This window comes from Microcebus murinus, chromosome 10 (assembly GCF_040939455.1).
Source record: "Microcebus murinus isolate Inina chromosome 10, M.murinus_Inina_mat1.0, whole genome shotgun sequence".
In the NCBI taxonomy this organism is placed as follows: Eukaryota; Metazoa; Chordata; class Mammalia; order Primates; family Cheirogaleidae; genus Microcebus; species Microcebus murinus.
The window spans coordinates 25,542,039-25,560,856 of NC_134113.1; the positions used below are offsets into that span (position 1 = coordinate 25,542,039).

The 18,818-nt window shown below is 45.3% G+C and overlaps 1 protein-coding gene across 1 annotated transcript in view; it reads right to left on the minus strand.

Annotated features, from left to right (window-relative positions):
* The window catches only part of PLXNC1 (plexin C1), a 144,453-nt gene that overhangs the window by 39,104 nt on the left and 86,531 nt on the right, over nucleotides 1–18,818 (minus strand). The window contains exons 12-20 of the mRNA XM_012775273.3: nucleotides 16,316–16,403; nucleotides 13,274–13,477; nucleotides 12,980–13,165; nucleotides 10,331–10,433; nucleotides 7,825–7,926; nucleotides 7,408–7,511; nucleotides 3,944–3,982; nucleotides 3,592–3,716; nucleotides 2,650–2,848 (exon numbers count right to left, since the gene is read on the minus strand). Of these exons, the coding sequence (XP_012630727.2) occupies nucleotides 2,650–2,848; nucleotides 3,592–3,716; nucleotides 3,944–3,982; nucleotides 7,408–7,511; nucleotides 7,825–7,926; nucleotides 10,331–10,433; nucleotides 12,980–13,165; nucleotides 13,274–13,477; nucleotides 16,316–16,403 (1,150 nt within the window). The remainder of the gene's footprint in view (nucleotides 1–2,649; nucleotides 2,849–3,591; nucleotides 3,717–3,943; nucleotides 3,983–7,407; nucleotides 7,512–7,824; nucleotides 7,927–10,330; nucleotides 10,434–12,979; nucleotides 13,166–13,273; nucleotides 13,478–16,315; nucleotides 16,404–18,818) is intronic.

Consider the following 18,818-nt stretch of genomic DNA (forward strand, 5'->3'; position numbering starts at 1 on the left):
CCAGGGCCATGAGGTTTCTTTGTCACCACTGAACACAATTTCTAGGTCAGAGCTGCTGGGGACATGACTCCCCACCCCCAGGGCCTGGGCCTGGGGACTTAAACCAATGAGGGCAGGCTCCCTCCTCTCGGCACCCGGGGGTGGCTAAGAGCGCTCAGATCCTGGCAGTGGCCCACAATTGCTGGGGGACCTGGGGAGAGTCACATCTGTGTGCCCTAGGTCCCCCGTGTGCAAAATGGTCATAGAGGTACTTACCTTGAGGGACTGTTAAGGGGATTAAACGAGAAAAGGTAAGCAAAGCTCTTAGTGTGACCTCAGGCACAGCCGCCAAGTGGCAGTTGTTTAACCCACAAAGTTTGGAGTGTTGGGAGGGGAAGTTACCTGGAGGTCACGGGGCTGGTGCTGCTCACCTGACACCCGACATCAGTGGGGCAGGGCAGGAGCCCCTGGGGCCCCTGGTGGAGGGACAGCAGGCCCTCCACAGCTCAGGGAATTGCTGCACTGAAAGCGAAAGCATCGCTGGCTGGCTCCAAGCCACTTCCTCCCCGGGAGCTGTGCCGCCCCCTCACCCCCGGGAGTGCGAGACACATTCTTGAATCAGCACTGCGAAATCTTGACCCAGAATGCTGTGCTCGAGGGGGCTGCTTGGGCTTGGAGCCCAGATTTTCTGAACACCTCCCTCCTCAAAAGCCCAAAGCAGCCCCTGAGAGCGCAGAGCAAGAATCACAAGGGCCCGGGCAGAAACACCTGGAGGAAATTTACTGCCAATGGCCACACCCCTCAATTTGGTGGGTTGAAAACAGATGCCTCCAAAGAAGGAGCGGTGCCCAGAGACACAGCTGGCTGGGCCTGGCGCGACGTTCTAGAGCCCAAACCTGCTTCTTCTAACCAAGACTCCTAGTCCAGTGCTCTCCCTACGACCGCAGGAGTTTTCAGACATAAGGCATGCAGATTAATTTGGAGGAGCTTGTGAAAGTTGTGGATTACCAGGCGCCACCTCCAGAGCTTCTGAGTCGATGCTCCCGGGGACCCGCAGGCAGGAGTTGGCCTTTTAAGACCAAGCCCAGGCCAGGTGCGGTGGCTCACGCCTGTAATCCTAGCTCTCTGGGAGGCTGAGGCGGGCGGATCGCTCGAGGTCAGGAGTTCGAAACCAGCCTGAGCGAGACCCCATCTCTACCAAAAATAGAAAGAAATCGACCAACTAAAAATATATATATAGAAAAAATTAGCCGGGCATGGTGGCGCATGCCTGTAGTCCCAGCTACTCGGGAGACTGAGGCAGCAGGATTGCTTGAGCCCAGGAGTTTGAGGTTGCTGTGAGCTAGGCTGACGCCACGGCACGCACTCTAGCCTGGGCAACAAAGTGAGACTCTGCCTCAAAAAAAAAAAAAAAAAATTAAAAGGCCTGAAGCCTGATTAGCGGCTGCTGTGGCTAAAGCAACAACAGGGGGAAGCAAAAAATATTCGCCCCAGAAATAACTGGCTCAACACCTCCCCAATGCGTATGATGCTTTATACCAAGTAAACAGAAAAGAAGGCAGATTTCATTAATCCTAATAAAATGGGTATTGCCTTGGGAGAGGTAGGGGTTGGTAAGAAATAAAAAAAAATTGTGTGCATCTAGTTGTAAGATTGCATTAAACATTAAACTAGGCACAGTCTATTTAAAGTGCTGCTTTTGGATCTAAACTTAAGTAGCACTGTTAAAACCTGTGGCATAGCAGTGTATCTTATTCAAATTTTAATTGGATTTCAGAAGTAGCTACAAATACACAATTATGCAGGTTTGCCAGAATTGGGATGGCTGGTAGAATTAAGGGTACAAACCTTCTGCACCAGGGGCCTCAGAGGGCTGAACAGAGATTGTATTCAACAAGACACACTGGTTTCACATTAATATTTTATAATAGTAATGGCCAACATTTGTGGAGTGCTTCCTCAGTGCTGAGAAATTGCATCCATTTTCTCATCTGTGCTTCAAAACAGCCCTAAAATATTCTTCTAATTCTATAGGTTATAAACCAAGCAAGTGGTAAAGTCTAGCTTTGGACCAAGCAGTGGGTTCCAGGGCCCCCTGTCTTAACCATTGGAGCCTGTGAAAAGTTTGCATTCGAAAAGATTTTAAGGTTCAATTGGATTACAACCACAATCATACAGTAACTCCAACACAATGAACTCCGAGGGGCAGGCAGGTCTTTGGGGACTTGCTTTAATGTGGAACGACTGGTAAGAATTGATTGTAATTAGCTTCCAGGGTATGGTAGGTAATGGGCGTTTCTACAATGCTTCAGAGGGCCTGAAACGGTTTGTTCTCTCCAGTATTTGAAATAGTCCTCCTTCTCGGTGCATTTTCTTAAATGGGCCAGCTGGGCTCCGGGTGTTAATTGATGTTGGGGATGAGAAGTTGAGCTTGCTCGAAAAGTCTCACCTGAGGAAATTCTAAATGATTTACATTTGCATAGGCCAGTTACAGCAAAACCAATCTTTGCTTTGCCCCTCTATGCACTCTCGAGAAGGACTAAGACTAAATGCAGTTAAATGCTGACACCAGGGAGCATTCATGACTTATCCTGGCAAAGACATCGGCGGCTGCTAAAAATAACCGCCTATTGTCTTACCTCTGACACTGCCCAGGGATGTGACACTTACCCGAAGAAAACCAGAAAGGCAGACGGACATCCAGTTTGTGAGGAGTTTTTCGACCACGGACTCTGTGCGTCTTAGCATGAGTTTAGGCTGCATGTTACTGGACTGTTCCATCAAGTCCCTGGTCAGCACTTCCAGGATGCTGGTCAGGTAGACGAGCTTGGTTTGCAGCGCAATGGTTAAGAAGGAGGCAAACAGACACCTGTTTAAAAAGAACCTGGGTTAACCATCAGCCATGAGCTCAGCCAGACACTGATAGCAGTTTTCGTGGAAGCTTGCAGGCAAGGGGGGTGGGGTGGACAGCTGTCTTGTTGGAAGCTGCTTTTTTTCTTTTTTCTTAAATGTTCAGGTTCTGACCACTTCTGTCCTCAAGCCATAAAACCACACGCCAATGTTAATTTCAGGATGTTTTCTGTGTTTTCAGTACTTAAACTAGAGTGGTAACAAGTGGGTCTCCTTCCCAAATTTTCAGGGTGTTTTTAAAATTAAAAATATCACTTCTGCTTTTTTTGATTCAGAATCTATGTGGGGTTTTTTTATGGTGTTGGAGTTTTTCAGGGGTTTTTTTTGGGGTGTATGTGTGTGTGTGTGTCTTGAAAATAGAATCTGTGTTGGGAGCTGGCTGGTGGTATGCACTCGTAGTCCCAGCTACTCAGGAGACTGAAGCAGGAGGGTCGCTTGAGCCCAGGAGTTCAAATCCAGCCTAGGCAACATAGCAAAATCCTGTCTCAAAATTGAAAGAAAAAAAAAAAAGAATTTGTGTTGGGGTGGTATGATCTCAAATGGAGCTATCTTGGCTGCATGAACACCCAATCAAACAGCCTCTGAGGAAGAGCATGTTCTCAAGATACCAAGTTGAGCCAGTGGTTTGGAAATAAAATAAGGGGCTCAGGTTTTATCTTCTTTACTCAAAGGCTTTCAAAACATCAAAGAATTGACTACTACCTGTCCTTCACTGAAAAGTTCTTCTGCTTTTCAAGGGTATGGATGACAGTAACAAGAAAACTTTTATTACAGATGAGGGCATCCAAGGCTGTGAGACTTTCATTCTTGTTATTGGCATCTCTGTTCTGGAAAAAAAAAAAAGAAATATATAATATAATATAAAAGTTTACAGTTAGAAAGTAGATCCACAATGGGTTTTCCAAGACAATGAATTATTTAATATTGAATTCATGATCCCAAAAAACCCACAATAACAATTCAAAGTAATAACAATGGAGATGATGATGATAATGACAACACCATGAAAGTCAGGCAGTCACTGGGCTAAAAATGAAAACTTATAGAGACTTACATGCATATCTTCAGTGAAGATGTGTGTGAAGCCACCTGACTGAGAGGAAGGAGACACTTTTATTACTCATAACATCCAAAGGAAATGAAGAGTGTATTTTTGTTATAATACCCAAGTCCATTTTAATAAAGTAGAGACGCTATTTGCTAATCTGAAGAGCCCCTGGGCTTATGCTCGCTGCATACCCTCTAATACGTAATAAATATTCAGCTCTCCAGAAACACCAAAGGATTGTGAAAGCCTCTAAGAAGAATCATCATCATTGCATACGTCCCATTTATGGTAGATGAAGGTATCATCTCACATTTTAAAAGAATTGACTCGAAAGTTAAAGAAGAGGTCATCGATGAGGATTATGCAAATGTCAGACCACTCCTCAAGCAATTTACCTTCTAAGGATAAACACTAGATTATGTTAAATTTTCACAAGTCTTAGCTAAGTAGTATCTACTGTCCCCGATACTCAGTGTTCTTACAGAAGGAACACAGTGAGGTGGTTAAAAGCATGGAATCTGGAGCCAAATTACTCGGGTTCCAGTCCTAGTCTTAGCCCATACTTGTCACATGACTTTGGACAAGTTGGTAGCTGTGTCTGAATTTCCTCATCTATAAAATAAGGACCATAGTGGTTCCCACCTCCTAGGCTTAGTGTGAACATAAAATAATTGACTGCATAGTAAGTGCTCTATGCCAGCTATTATTATTGTTTTTTTTTATCCCTAATTTATAGCAAACTAGACCATAATGTTATTACCCTACTGGTTTCTAAAACTACTTTTATGGGTTATGCTAAGTAGCTCCTGAATATAAACTTTAAATTTGAGGTTTTTTTAGTGTATCATAAATCTTATTGGAATTGATTAAATTTTAAAAGTATGTTGAGTAACACTTGAGTCAACAGAATGAAAATATAAACTCAAACATTCAGATTTTTCTTTTTTGGTAATAATTGAAATTTTGAACTAATTTTATATCTTAGTAAATCTCTTCTGCAGAGTTGTTTCCTTCACAGTTTCAGATTTGCTAGCCCAAGCAAAAGACCTCAAACTATTTTGGTTCTATTCTCCTCTAGTAGAAAGCAAAAAAAAAAAACAACAAAACACCAGAACCTAGGTTTGCTGGACACTGATTTGCATTTCCTAGTTTTCAATATTTTTCCACTGAACTGACTTCATGTAAACGGACAGTTCAAATGGATGGATTCTGAACCTTAAATAAAAACGCTGCACTGGCTTTCTGTGTTTTAAGGCTCTTTCCTCCTTTCATTCAAATTTCCCTTTTCCAGGAGGTTAGATCCTTTGCTTACTCCTATTTCTTCTTCTAGTTTCAGCAAAACAAAGAAGAGTCAACAGAATAAAAAGCAAGGCTTTAAAAGCCAAAACCAAAAAGCAGGGCAAAGAACCAGGGGACTGGCGCTCCCCTGGTCTCCTTTGCAAACCTATGGTTTCCTCTGGGTTTCATGCCTGTTGCCATCTGGCAGGTGTTGATCCTCCAAGTCCCCCAGCCCCAACCTCCAGGCCTGCAGGATCCGGCTCCCAATCAATTAGCGGAGGGGCTAATTATACACGGACTTATCTGCAGCCTGGAATGTATTTCAAGTGGCATTGTCCTATTATAATGTGTTTCCCTGTTCTCTCTCTCTTAATTATTATAAATTCAATGTTGCCTTAAGGTCTTCTTGATAGGATTCTGACAAATTTATGCTTGTTTTTCCTGGGTTCTCTCCTTTAATGACTTCTCCTGACTTCAATTTTTATGGCTTTCCCAGTTGCCTTTGAGGATTATACATAACCCCGAGTTAAATCAGTTTTGCTCCTTGCAAACTATCTTCTCCTAAAATAATGTAGCATTGTTCCTGGGATTTCTTTCTTTCTTTCTTTCTTTTTTTTTTTTTTTAATTTTGAAACACTCCACTTGCAGCAGTGTTCCTTTATATTCATCTCTCTATCTCGTTCTTGATTACCAAATTTAGAAGATAGGAAAATTTCTTTTTCAGGCCACAGATTACTCTATTCAGCACTCAAGGGCAATCATTAACTGTAAAAGCCCACACAGCACTCATGTTGATAGTCAAAAAATCTCCGTCATTTTATTGCTCTTAAATTCTTAATGGGGATCTCAGATAGCTGGGAAGTAGGACTCGTGAGGCAACCTTTGTAGAGTCCTCGCACTGTCATCCTGACTCGGGGAGCCGAGTGGCCCTCCCCAGGCGGTGTCCCGCCATAGAAATGCACGCGGTGGCACATGGCGAATCTTGGCGCCTAATGCTCTTGGAGAGCAAGCTAAGGAAAAAAACTTCACCCGTATTAAAAAACTGAAGTCTTATTTATAGTCTTTTTGATTTACAATACAAAGGCTTGGACCCAAAACTATGGTGGGTGTTTTATGGAGGTATCCCAACCTGCAGACATGGCGTGACATATCATGGTATCTGCTTCGGGAATTACAGAGAAGCTGGAAATTGCTTACTGTGTGTGTCTGGGTTTCTGATCTCTAGGCTTCCGGCCAAATGCAGTGGAGAAGCTTCTGGTAAGGTGATACAAACTCTCCTTTGGCCTGGGGAGATTTCTTTGCTTAGAAGTCAAGATTTAAAATGGTAGTCAGGGTTGGTGTGGTCCGGAGGTTGGGCCTCTCTGGGGTCAACCATTTGGGACCAGAAAAAAAAAAAAGGGCGATATGGCGGAGCTGGGGTATCGGGACGTGGAGGCGATGAGACAGAGGATGGGTGTAGCTCACCAAAGACTTGGGAGGGTAAATGAAGAAGGCTGAGTGAGTGGGTGAGAAAATGGAGGTGTTAGAACACAGGTGAGACCAGCAACCCAAAGGGTTAAGTAGACTACTCTTTGGAGCCCTAGAACAAACTAATTAATCAGTTCGTGCAGCTATTTCTACTAAATGAGGATGATACAAACTGATCAGCTGAAGAAAAACTGCCGAAGAGAACCACAAACACTCTACATTTGCTTAAAAAAGCCTGTTTTCAACTCAAATCCCATCTATGTCTCCTTTCTTCCTTTTCGGCCCCATACTACTTTTCATTTCCAATTGACAAATAATAGCAAATAGTCTAGTGGCTGCAATGTAAGTCATGCAGATAAACGCAACAAATTGGTCAGCTCACAATTTATTGATTTTTAAATAAACTAGCTCACTTCCCAGCTACACATTCGGTTCTAAACTGGGAGTAAAATAAAGCAAAAGTCATCACTCTGAACTTCCGTCCCTCCTAGGTTTTTGTTCCTGGACAAAGAGTAATTGCCAGTGACCCATCACGGCATTATACCCTAATCAATGCAATTAATAATTATCCTCCTCCCTGCTCTGCTCAAACTTAAGCCATGATTTTACACCCAGCATATTACCCACAGTTGCCTTGGAAGCAAACACCCATTTTGACAATAGCAACAAGCACCTTCATTATTATTCAAGACTCAACCTTAGGAATATGATCAATGCTCTTTTACCTCAGGGAAGAAAGTTCTCAGAGCAAAATGTTTGTAGTCAAGGAAGGGAACAGTTCCAAAACTATCAACCACATCCAATTTATCCATCTGCAGCTCAGCAAAGCCTGCAAAACAGAATCCCAAGAGCAGTATTTTAACTCAACAAACAATGGATAAGATCTTCTGCTGTTTTGTCTAACACAGAGTATGACCTTGCTTTTCATTAAAGAAGAAACAATAGATAATTACTTGGTTGGCTGCAGAGAGGAGCTGAAATAAAACACAAAGCCAGGCCCAAGCCCCGCTGTTCAGTTGTCTTCTGTTGCACAAACAGTTCTCATTACTGTGGCCGTCCTCCATGTAAGGGTAAGGAAAAAAATATAATAAATAAATAAATAAAAAGCCTTGTTTTTCTACAAATAAAAGTTTGGAACGCACCATCACGTATCTCTTTCCGGAGCTCACTCTCCAGCAGTTCCAGCTGTTGACTCTGTTTGCGGCTCAGCTCCTTCGATTTGTACCTGGTCACCCCCACGGCCGCTAAGAGACAGAGATGCCGCGTCAGTTACAAAATAAATAAATAAAAACAAAAGCCAACCTTTCCAGTTCTTTAAAAAAAAAAAAAAAAAAGGAGGTAAGGAGAGAGATCGAGGGAGAAATATAGAGAGGGAAAGAGAGAATGAGAATAGAAAATAGCATTTAAGAGCTAGATTTTATAAAAAGTTCCCAGTGAGGGGGTCACTGGAGGGGAAGATACTAAAATGCAACAGAAAAAAAAAAAATCCACTCATCTTAAAAGTGAAAACTAAATCAAATAACCTTCACTTGTAACCAAAGATCCCAGTTGGCTGAAAAGTAATGAAACAAGCCAAGTTTCCCTACAGCCACAGCCACTTATATTGTTCCATTCTTTTTTAATGTTTCTAAGCATCCCTGGAGAAATAAAGTTGTGTTTCAGATGCAGAAAGGAACCACAGATTCACTGCTGGCTACATAAGCCAGACATGCATAGCCCTAACGGGGTGACATGATGAATGGGCCACAAGGAACCGCCCCCTTCTCCCCAATCTAGATATTGCTTCTTTCTCCACCTCATCTTCCTTCCAACTGTGCTGCAGAGGCGGTAAAGCGAACGGATTCGGTGATTGCGTTCATGTTCCTGCTCTGCTGTTTCCTCGCTGTGTGACCTGGGTGAAGTCCCTTAGCATCTCTGTGCCTGCTGCCTTCTCTGTAAGAGTGCCTACCTCACCGTGATGTTGGGAGGATTGTAAAAACTCACTCACAGAAATCATTATGAACTTATTGTTTTTTTTTCAGACAGAGTCTCATTCTGTTGCCCGGGCTAGAGTGAGTGCCGTGGCGTCAGCCTAGCTCACAGCAACCTCAAACTCCTGGGCTCAAGCGATCCTCCTGCCTCAGCCTCTAGAGTAGCTGGGACTACAGGCATGCGCCACCATGCCCAGCTAATTTTTTCTGTTTTTAGTTGTTTGGCTAATCTCTTTCTATTTTTAGTAGAGATGGGGTCTCACTCTTGCTCAGGCTGGTCTGGAACTCATGAACTCAAACGATCCACCTGCCTCGGCCTCTCAGAGCGCTAGGATTACAGGCATGAGCCACCGCACCCACCCAAACTTATTCTTTAAAAAGAATAAGTATTCAAATAAGCAATGGAGTTTCTCCTCTTCTAATAAAAATTACCTGATAAAAGGGCTCTGCAATCAGTAGTTGTGAATAATGCTAGAGGAAACAAAATTAAATATGGTTCTTCACTGGACCACTTTACAAAGTCAATGGCATTAACCATAACATGCCTTGTGCATCTCTAAGAAAGGGCAGAGTAGGCAGTGATTTCCAAACTTATTTAACCACGGAACCTCTATTTTCAGGAGCACAGATTGGGACCACTGTTCCTTAGGCTGCACTTTGAGCAACACTGGCTCATGCATGCAAAGGCTTTAACTCATCTCCTCTAGCTCCAGAGACTTACAGTTATCAGCAACATAACAGGTATCCAAAGAACATAAGGTAAATGGATGCAGGAATGAATGAATGAGTATATGGAAGGAGATATTAACAATTGCCTCTATTAGCCTAAAATGTTAGAATATAATGTGCTGTTTCTTGGTGGAGAAGAGTTCCTTTTTCAATGAAGGATGGGAGAAAATAGACTTCAAATGAAAAGCAGCTCAGAAACAGAGTCACAAATGAAATGGCTACATAGATGGGTTCAATGGCCTGGGGGGAGACAATAGGGAGTGGTGCGGACCATGGTGAAAACCCAGGGAACACATGCCCTTTCAGCACATGAAAACTCATGCTATGGAAAAACTGGGGTCCAACCATCCAAATCTTTCAAGTTTTCGAGAGATGTTTTAAAATAAGAATAACTCATTTTTAAATGTTATCAACTACTTAACAGTTATTAAAAATGCTATGTGGGCCAAACAAAACATTGGTGGGCCGGAGTTAGTGAGCACCCAGCATGGGGCCACTGTGTGTGGATGAGCCTTTTAGAGATGACATGGATCACTCTTCTAAACTGCAGCTCTGCCAGGAACATCAGGGTTGCAGAGAGGATTGGGGGGGCGGGCAGGATGAATGACCAAGTCCTGGGCGCCCAAAATCCCAGAGGACTTGAGGGAATAAGCGAAACGTCCCTTTATCACCACAATTCCAAGGATTTGGGGAACACAGTGGATTATCTCTCTCAAACACCAAGACACCATCTCTGTAATCCAGCCTTTTATTAATGAACCATCCTAAAATAAAAATGTTTAGGAAGCCCTCAGCATGCACCTATTATTCTCTCTCCCAAAGTTTTGATTTGGGTTTTCATCCATTAATACTTAATTGAAGCAAACAGCCCCTGAAAGCTAAAAGTCTGCCTGCCTGACAAGGAGCCCCAGGGAATAATTTCTCTGACAAAATTAAACAGGGCACTTACCAAAAATGACAATCACTAGCAAGACGGGAAGCACAATCAGAAAATACCAAGTGGAAGGAACTGATTCCTGCTCCACGTAGAGCTCCAAGTTTCCCAGTTTGACCTAAGGGGACAAACAATGTCATTAGACCCAACTGAGTTGGGTACCATGTTTATGTACGTGATTTTTCCCCACATGGTTCCAAGACACAAAAAGAAGTGGTGAGCGAGGTAGGACATCTGAGTTCCGGTCCCATCTCTGGGGCAGATTAGCTATGTGTCTTTGGGCAAATCAGGAACATTCACTGTGCCTCAGTTTCCCGGTATGTCATAGTTGAGGTGTGCTGGGCTGGACCTACGGATTCTAAACCTTGGCTCTCTTTGGGCTCGGGGTTTGAAATTGCAGCGAGAGGGCAATAAAGAGGTAGTGATCTGAGGGTGAAAAGCCCCTACCCTTTATTCCAAAAGAGCAATTCAACTTTTATCTTTTTTACATCTGTGCTTCTCATCAGGCCTATTTTGAATAAAGCATTTTTGGGGCAAAAACCAGTTTTGTGACTCTGACTGGATAATGGCTGAGGGCTTTCTCCAGTCTTAGCATTTTTTTGGTTATAAAAATTTCATGAAACTTGTAAAGGGAAAACCTCTACACCAAGCCTCATTTTCTCCACGGATGCACAGACAAGTGGTAAGATGCGTTTCAAACCTTGGACCCTCCCTGCCCCCGTGGGGCGTCTGAGCAAAGCGCCCAGAGCGGAGCCCGGATGCAGACGCCCGCGTGCTCCACCCGGCTGGGCCGCCCGCTCTCCTTCCCGGCCATGGACGCTGAGTTGGGTGCTCAGCCCCAGTCCTCTCTCTCCCCACCTCTGAAGTGGGCTGTTGGCTGTCCCCCTGTAGAGACCCCACGCTCACGGCACCCTGCTCAGAACTCTCCTCCGGCTTCCCAAGCACACGAGCCAAGCCCTCGGCGGGGCCCACGAGGTCCTGACAATCTCCTGCTCTCCCCGTTAATTCTCTAACACCCCCCCCAAATATTCTCCCCGCTCCTTCCGCTCCAGCCACGCCGGCCTCCCCGAACACCCCAGGCAGGCTCCTGCCTCAGGACCCTGGCAGCCTCCTTCCTCTCTGCCTGGAGATGCTACCCCCGGTGGCCCGAGGCTCGTCTCTCTCCTCCCCGAGGTCCTAACGCAAACGTCCCCTTCGCAGGCAGGCCGTGTCTGCCCACCTCCACTGCCCCGACCACACGCCATTCTCCTCCCTGTTCCATTTTCTCCGTCATGACTGCCACCAGCTAACACATTTTTTAATTTATTTTCTTCACTCTTGGTCTCTTTAGGTGACTTCCACAAAGTCAGATGTTTTTGCCTGTCTGCTTCTCCACTACGTCCCCATCATGGCTCTCAGGAAATACGTCATAAGAGACGAAGAATGCTAGCATTTGCTTTCCTCAACTAACAGGAAGGGTGAGAGCACTGGTGGGCTTAGTCGTCCTGGATTTTAGGACTAGTATCACCCACTTTACCACACACATGGGCAAAGGGAGGCTCGGGGAAGTCAAGTGACTTACCTAAGGCCACACAGCTATTACCTGGTGCTGCTGGGACATGAACACCCTTTTGGTTCTGCCTTCCAGTCTGATGGCTTTTTTTCATTGTCCTTTATCCAATTATTTATGACTATAGATCATAAGGCATTTTTTACATGGGCTATACAGAGCCTCACATGGCATGAAAACTATAAAGGGTGACTTCTAATTAATATGTTTCCCTTCTCAGTGGCCTCACATTTTTATTTTTATTTTCTTACTTTATTTTATTTTTTTTGAGACAGAGTCTCACTTTGTTGTCCAGGCTAGAGTGAGTGCCGTGGCGTCAGCCTAGCTCACAGCAACCTCAAACTCCTGGGCTCAAGCAATCCTGCTGCCTCAGCCTCCCGAGTAGCTGGGACTACAAGCATGCGCCACCATGCCTGGCTAATTTTTTCTATATATATTAGTTGGCCAATTAATTTCTTTCTATTTATAGTAGAGATGGGGTCTCGCTCTTGCTCAGGCTGGTTTCGAACTCCTGACCTTGAGCAATCCGCTTGCCTCAGCTTCCCAGAGTGCTAGGATTACAGGCTGCGCCCGGCCGGCCTCACATTTTTATTGTGGGACATAAATCTACTAGTGATGGGTCTCCCAAACACGTCTGGGGAGAGAACAATTGCAGGAAGTATGAGTTCGTGGTAAAGGAAGCAGCTCACAACCCAGAGATCCTCTGGTCTCCATCAGGGTCTGAGTGTGCCCAAGAGGCCCTTGTTTGAGGTTTCTGCTAAGACATGTCACCTCCATATTTGAGAAAAGAATAACAGCTCATTCATCAATGGGTCTAGAGATTTTGCTTGCAGATGCCACAGTCTAAATGTATGGCTAGAACAAAAGCTATCAAGACTCATTAGGATTATAGACAATGGTGTGTTCAACGCTTTGACATTCAAACAGGCACATGGATGGATTCTGCCAGCTATTTTGGAGAAATTATGCTTGGGCTCGCAGAACCAGCTTTGTTTATCTTCTGTTTAAAGCGAAGATCGAAAGATCCGTGAAAGATTCCATTCTGGCCTCTGGTTTAGCAAAGGAATTACCAAAGATCAGGTAAAGACAGCAGGTAGGACTGCCAGCTGACTCACACGAACTTTCTTGGAAGAGGAGGCGATGGTGTTTGCGGCCGTGATGTTGGTAATTTTGCAAAGGATGGTGGTCAGATCTTGGTTTCTAGTAATGTCTTCGAAACTGCAGTTTAATTGCTCATTTTCCCCATGGAAGAGAGTAATTTCAATGTCTCTCTTGGAAATGTTGAAGTTATCATTTTCTTTCTGTGAAGAGCAGAAGGAAGATGGAGAAAATCAGGGCAGACATGCACAAGCAAAAGCACACCTTTCCAGTCAAGGGGCGGGGGAACATCCCCCAATAGAGGAACATACTTGAATTTTTACTTCCAACTCTTTATCCACCTCCGATTCTACCCGATACCCTGTAAATCGGGGGTCCTCGAGGTACTGCAGGGTTATGCAGTCCAAGTAGGTGTCCTGTACTCTCAGCTTCACGGTGACATTTGTGCGCACTTTTGAACTCTTTAAACTGGGAGCCAAGAAGCTGCAGGAAGTCTCCATACAGTATTGAGAGACCTGGGAGAGAAGAAAAGAGAATTTTAATCACTTCTCTAATGAACCCCAGGCCTGGTCTCTAAGAGCTCAGTGACCTCGGCAACTGAACTTCTCGGTGCTTCTGTTTTCTCATCCGTAAAATGGGGACAGCAATACTACACACCTCCCAGTATCACGTTAAATGAAATGAGATATGACTCATTAAATTAAGTGAGGGCTAAGTTAAATGAGATTGTATGTGTAAAAATGCTTAGAGCAGTGCCTGGCACATAGTAGGCTCTCAAACTACGTGCGCTAATATTATCGTTAATATTATTAGTGATGATGACAGCCGTCCAGGAGGTCATGCCATGGGGAAAGAGACTACGCAGAAAGAATGAGGCTAGAGAAAGGGGAAGACTCTGGTCCCAATGACTTCGGTGTCCTTCGAGTCAGCCCGTCTGAGTCGCAGGAAAGCACGAGAAGGGAAGAGAAGACGCCCCAGTGAGGCCGGCCCGACCTACTGATGTGGCTGCATCGCTCTTGGCCAAGGACCTCTTGCAGGGCTGGGGCAGAAGTTACTAACCACACAGAGGAAAAGGCTTTTCCGGTGTAACAGAAGACAGGAGAAAACAACAGTAAAAAGAACGTGTCGCCTGTGAAATGAAGAGCGTGAATATTGGAAAGGACGCAGAAGAGGTGGCCCGACGTACAGGTGTGCTTTGTGAAGAAACAGCATGAATGTCCTGTCCTGTTCAGGAGTAGAGAGAGAGACAGGCAGGGGAATTCGGTGGGGTCGGGGATGTGGGCAAACACTGGGGGGGAAGAAGAAGAGCGATTATAACTTGTAAAAAGAGACTCGCCCGGTGTAGAGAGCTATTCCTCCCTGGCCCTGACGCTGGACTCTATCAAGGAGGACGGGGAGAGACACGGGTGAGAAAATCGGAAGCAAAGAGCGGAGACCTGGGCAAGCGCGACCTTCCTTCCACAGTAACGTCTTTCCCAACTGCAGCCCTCCGCCTCCCACTCGCGCTCCTGTCGGCGGGATGAAAGCCACCGAGCCGGCTGCCTCCACTCCTTCGGCAGCCTGAACTGCTAGCAGGCTGGCCTTGCATGCACGGTGCCTTCTGGAAGGACGACAGGGTCATCCCAACCTCGACATGCCCTCACGACTCTGCATTCCCGAACCAGTGACCACCTCCCACGATCCGAAATTCTCTCTCTCTCTCGTTTCTGAGCAACTTCTCAGCTACCTTCGCTGGCCACCCTTTCGCTTCTTAAAATGAGGATTTTTGTGCCACACCCCAACCGAGGTGCTCTTTTCTTCCTCCTTTGTGCTCTCACTCCATGATGTGGCCCCCACGCTCCCCTGAATGACAAAGACGAGCTGATCGCCTCTAGCTTAGCCTAGCCCTCGAGACCTGCCCTGCTGACCACAGCCCAATGGACCCGCTGTCAGCCCAGAAGGTCAAATACACCCGGACGGTGGCATGAGCATCTCTGCAGGGACAGAATCCAGGGCAGAGTGCTCAGGCTGACCCTGCTTCATGTGGCCCCATGCTGCAGCCACCCTTCGTTCCACCCCTATTTAACATCCCTTTCGTGTAGAAACGCAAGGCGCCTTCTTGGACTCGCAGGGTTTCTGAGCAGGAAAGGAACTGGAGGACCCAGAGCTTGACACCCTGCACTGTCAACTTTCCATCCCAGGGTAGACTTGCCATCTCCCCCCAGGAAGGCGGTATGACTATCCCATTTATCTTTTGCCCCTACACCCAGCAAAACATTTTGCCCACAGTAGGTGCTCAATGAACTCTGCTTGGTTTGGGAACAGCATGTGGGAGGGAGAGCAGGTCCACTGACAAGTGTGGGCAGCACCTCTGGCCCGAACGTCGATGTAGACGAGTCCGTCAACTCGATGTGTTTGCATCACAGAGACAGAGCCTGGAGTCGGATACAGTGTGAGGCAGGGAACTGGCTCTGACGCATGTTGGCGGGGGCATGTGTGCATGCCAAGGCCGTCAGGAGGTCGTAGCGGGAGGCCTCCTGACCAGGCCTGAGCCCACGCTGGCCCCACGCAGGGACGAGGTCTGCAGCCACTCTTAGATCTTCCAGCCATGGCAGGAAGTGGTTGGGTAGGGCCCCAGGGAGGTTTATCAAAGAAAAGGAGAAAGGGGAAGAGAGAATGGGGAAGAACTTTCAGGAAGAGTGTAGAAGTGCGCTGGGAGGCCCAGCTTGCAGCTGAAATCCCTCATCTCCCCTCCCAGTCCTGGCATCGGAAGCTTCAATCTCGAGGCCCCTGAGAGAGTTCTGAGGCACGGGTGGGAGAACCGGGCAGAGGGTGGGGACCAGACCCTTCCTACAGTTTCCACTGCGAGGGGATGAAAGGCAAGAGAAGGTGGGATTAGATGGCAGGGACCAAACATGGTCAAAGAGACAATGTGCGAGGAGAAGCACACGACAAGGTTTCTGGGACTTTCACAAGCGACCTAACCTCGCGGAGCAATGGGAGTGCCACCTCCTGCTCCTCACAGAAATGCTATGCTTCCCATCACACCCTAACCGTGCACGAGGCATCTTCACACATATTCACAAGCACTGTCTCATTAAAGTGACTTGCCACAAATCACACAAGGGGACCATGGCAGGTCTTGTCATACCAACTTCTTTTCTCTTTCTTCTGTGCCGCAACTAGGAATACTCAACTACAAGTACAAGGTATATTATTTCCGTTATAGCACAGATAGTATGTATTGTACAAACAGGTAGAAGTTCATAATACCCAAGTCATAGAAATAAAAAATACCCCCAAAATGGTATAGTGTGAGGAAAACAAAATCATCTCTGAAAATAACGATTATTAAAAAGCAGCTGAAGACTTACATTTATGTTTCCTTTTACCTCATGTGAAATGATTAAGTTGTCAATTACATCGAAATTTCTGCCCCTGATGATTATATTTTGACCACCACTGCAAGGAACAAAAAAAAAGCAACAATAAGGGTTTCATCGTAAACGCGCTGGCATTTTGCATTTACGAACGAAGCTATCAATTTATTCACATTTAATATTAAACACAGTTATGTTTGAGAGCAAATTAACTAATTTTAATTTCAAATGCAAGACAATTTTAGAAGTCTTTTCAGGATATTGGCCACAAATTCATGGTTTTCAAGATGTATAAATATAAAAATTCAGGTCAGATCCTATTTTAATTCCAGGAAAATGCCCAAATTCTTTAATAGACTTTGAATTTTGTGGTGTCATGTTGGTGCCTGTAATCAGATCAGCAGCTGTACCTTTTCAAGGTTTCACTAAACAGAATTTTGTTTGATTGCTGTTTAACCTATATGAAGACTCTTCAATCTAACAATTTTCAAAATCCAACTCCTCACCTACCAATTATATTTTATTTACGGAGACAGGGAACACTTTGGACAAGGTAAAATTATAAATGACATTAAAAGTATAAGTCCTAGTTGGTAAGCCGTATGAATCACAGCTCCATTCCATCTCTCCGAAGCCAAGCCAGATCATTTCACGTATTCTCAGCGCATAATCACACATATAAGCAAAGCAGCCGTTAGGTGTGAAATAAACAGCTGGCCACGCTGTCACTGCCCTCCCACCCCTGTTCACGTAGGTCACCAGGCACTCGTTCTAGGGGACGAGAGCCTGAGTATGTCAGGGCCAACAGCTGGCTGAGCCCCTGATGACAAGACGAGGAGGTGGGCAGGAGCTGCCCAATTTGTGCAGGGCAGAGGGAAGACATTGAACCCTGAGTCCTCCAGCCGCAGGGGGAGGGGCTGAGTTGGCCTCGTGCCCACAGCCGTTACTAGAAAAGCAGAGTGTGTTCTGCTAACGGCCACACTGCAGGGCCACATTCCTGCTCAAAGCACGGCCACCCAGGGCCAACCAAGACACACAGGCTCGGAATGTCACAGGTGGCCGGGCAGTAAGGAGCCTCTTAATTGACAGCAAAGCAGGACTCTGTGGTGACCCAGAGCGGTGCCTGGGGCAAGTTGTTCTGAAGCCTCTTTCTGCCTCAGTTCCCTCGTCTGCAAAGGGACGACCTGTAGCAGATCTCTCTTGTTCCGAGGATACCCTGGTGAATGGATTAACACACCAGGCACGTGGTGAGTGTCACACCAACATCTGCTTTTATGTATAGGATGCAGGTAGTCCCGGGGTAGAAGAGTGAGTGTCACGCTAGAGCCTGGGTTTTGAAATTTCAATTTCCCCTCTTGCACCGTTATGGGCTGAAGTGTGTCCCCGCAAAATATGTATGTTGAAGCCCTAACCCCCAAGACCTGGAATGTAACTGTATTTGGAGATGGGAGGGATTAAAGAGGAAATTGGGTTAAATGAGGTCTTTGGGGTGGGCCCTAGTCCAGTACAACTGGTGTCCTCATCAGAAGGAGAGATTAGGACACAGACATACACGGGGAAGACCACGTGAAGATAGAGGGTGACGACAGCCATCTACAAGCCAAGGACAGTGGCCTCAGAAGAAACCAACTCTGGGTGACACCTTGACTTCAGACTTCCAGCCTCCAGAACTGGGAGGAAATAAATTCCTGTTGTATAAGCAACTGTGGGACTTTGCCATGGCAGCCCGAGCAAACTGATAGAGCCACCTCTCACTTGGTCTTAAATAAGAATATTACAAGTGGTTTTTTCTTCTTTTTTTCCTCTCTTTCTTTCTTTCTTTTAACAAGGCTTTGTCTGTAGCTTTATCCAGAGAGTATTTTGAAAATTAGCTTCATACTGTGTTAGGTAAAGAAAATATCTTTAGAGTTGAACTCTAAAATCTGAATGTGAATTTAAATTCCACTAGGGAGAATGTGCACTGCAGCACTATTCACGGTAGCCAAGATATGGGATCAACCTAAATGTCCATCAGTGGATGAATGGACAAAGTAAATGTGGTATATACACACAACAGAATACTATTCGGCCATACAAAAGAATGAAATCCTGTCATTTGCAACAACATGGATGGAACTGGAGGATATTATGTTAAGTGAAATAAGCCAGGCACCGAAAGACAAATATTGCATCTTTTCAGTCCTATGTGGAAGCTAAAAAAGTTGATTTCATAGAAATGGAGAGTAGAATGATGGTTACCAGAGGCTGGGAAGTGGGGCTTAGAGGTGCTGGTTGATGGGTACAAAGTTCCAGTTAGAAGGGATAAGATCTAGGTGATGGATATCCCAATTACCCTGATTTGATCATCACATTGTATGACTATATCAAAACATCACATGTATCCCATAAATATGTACAACTATTGTATATACATAAAGTTTTTAGAAAAATAATAAAATGATAAAAAAACAAAGAAAGAAATTCAGCTAGGGAGAGAGTTTTCTTCTGTTAATATATT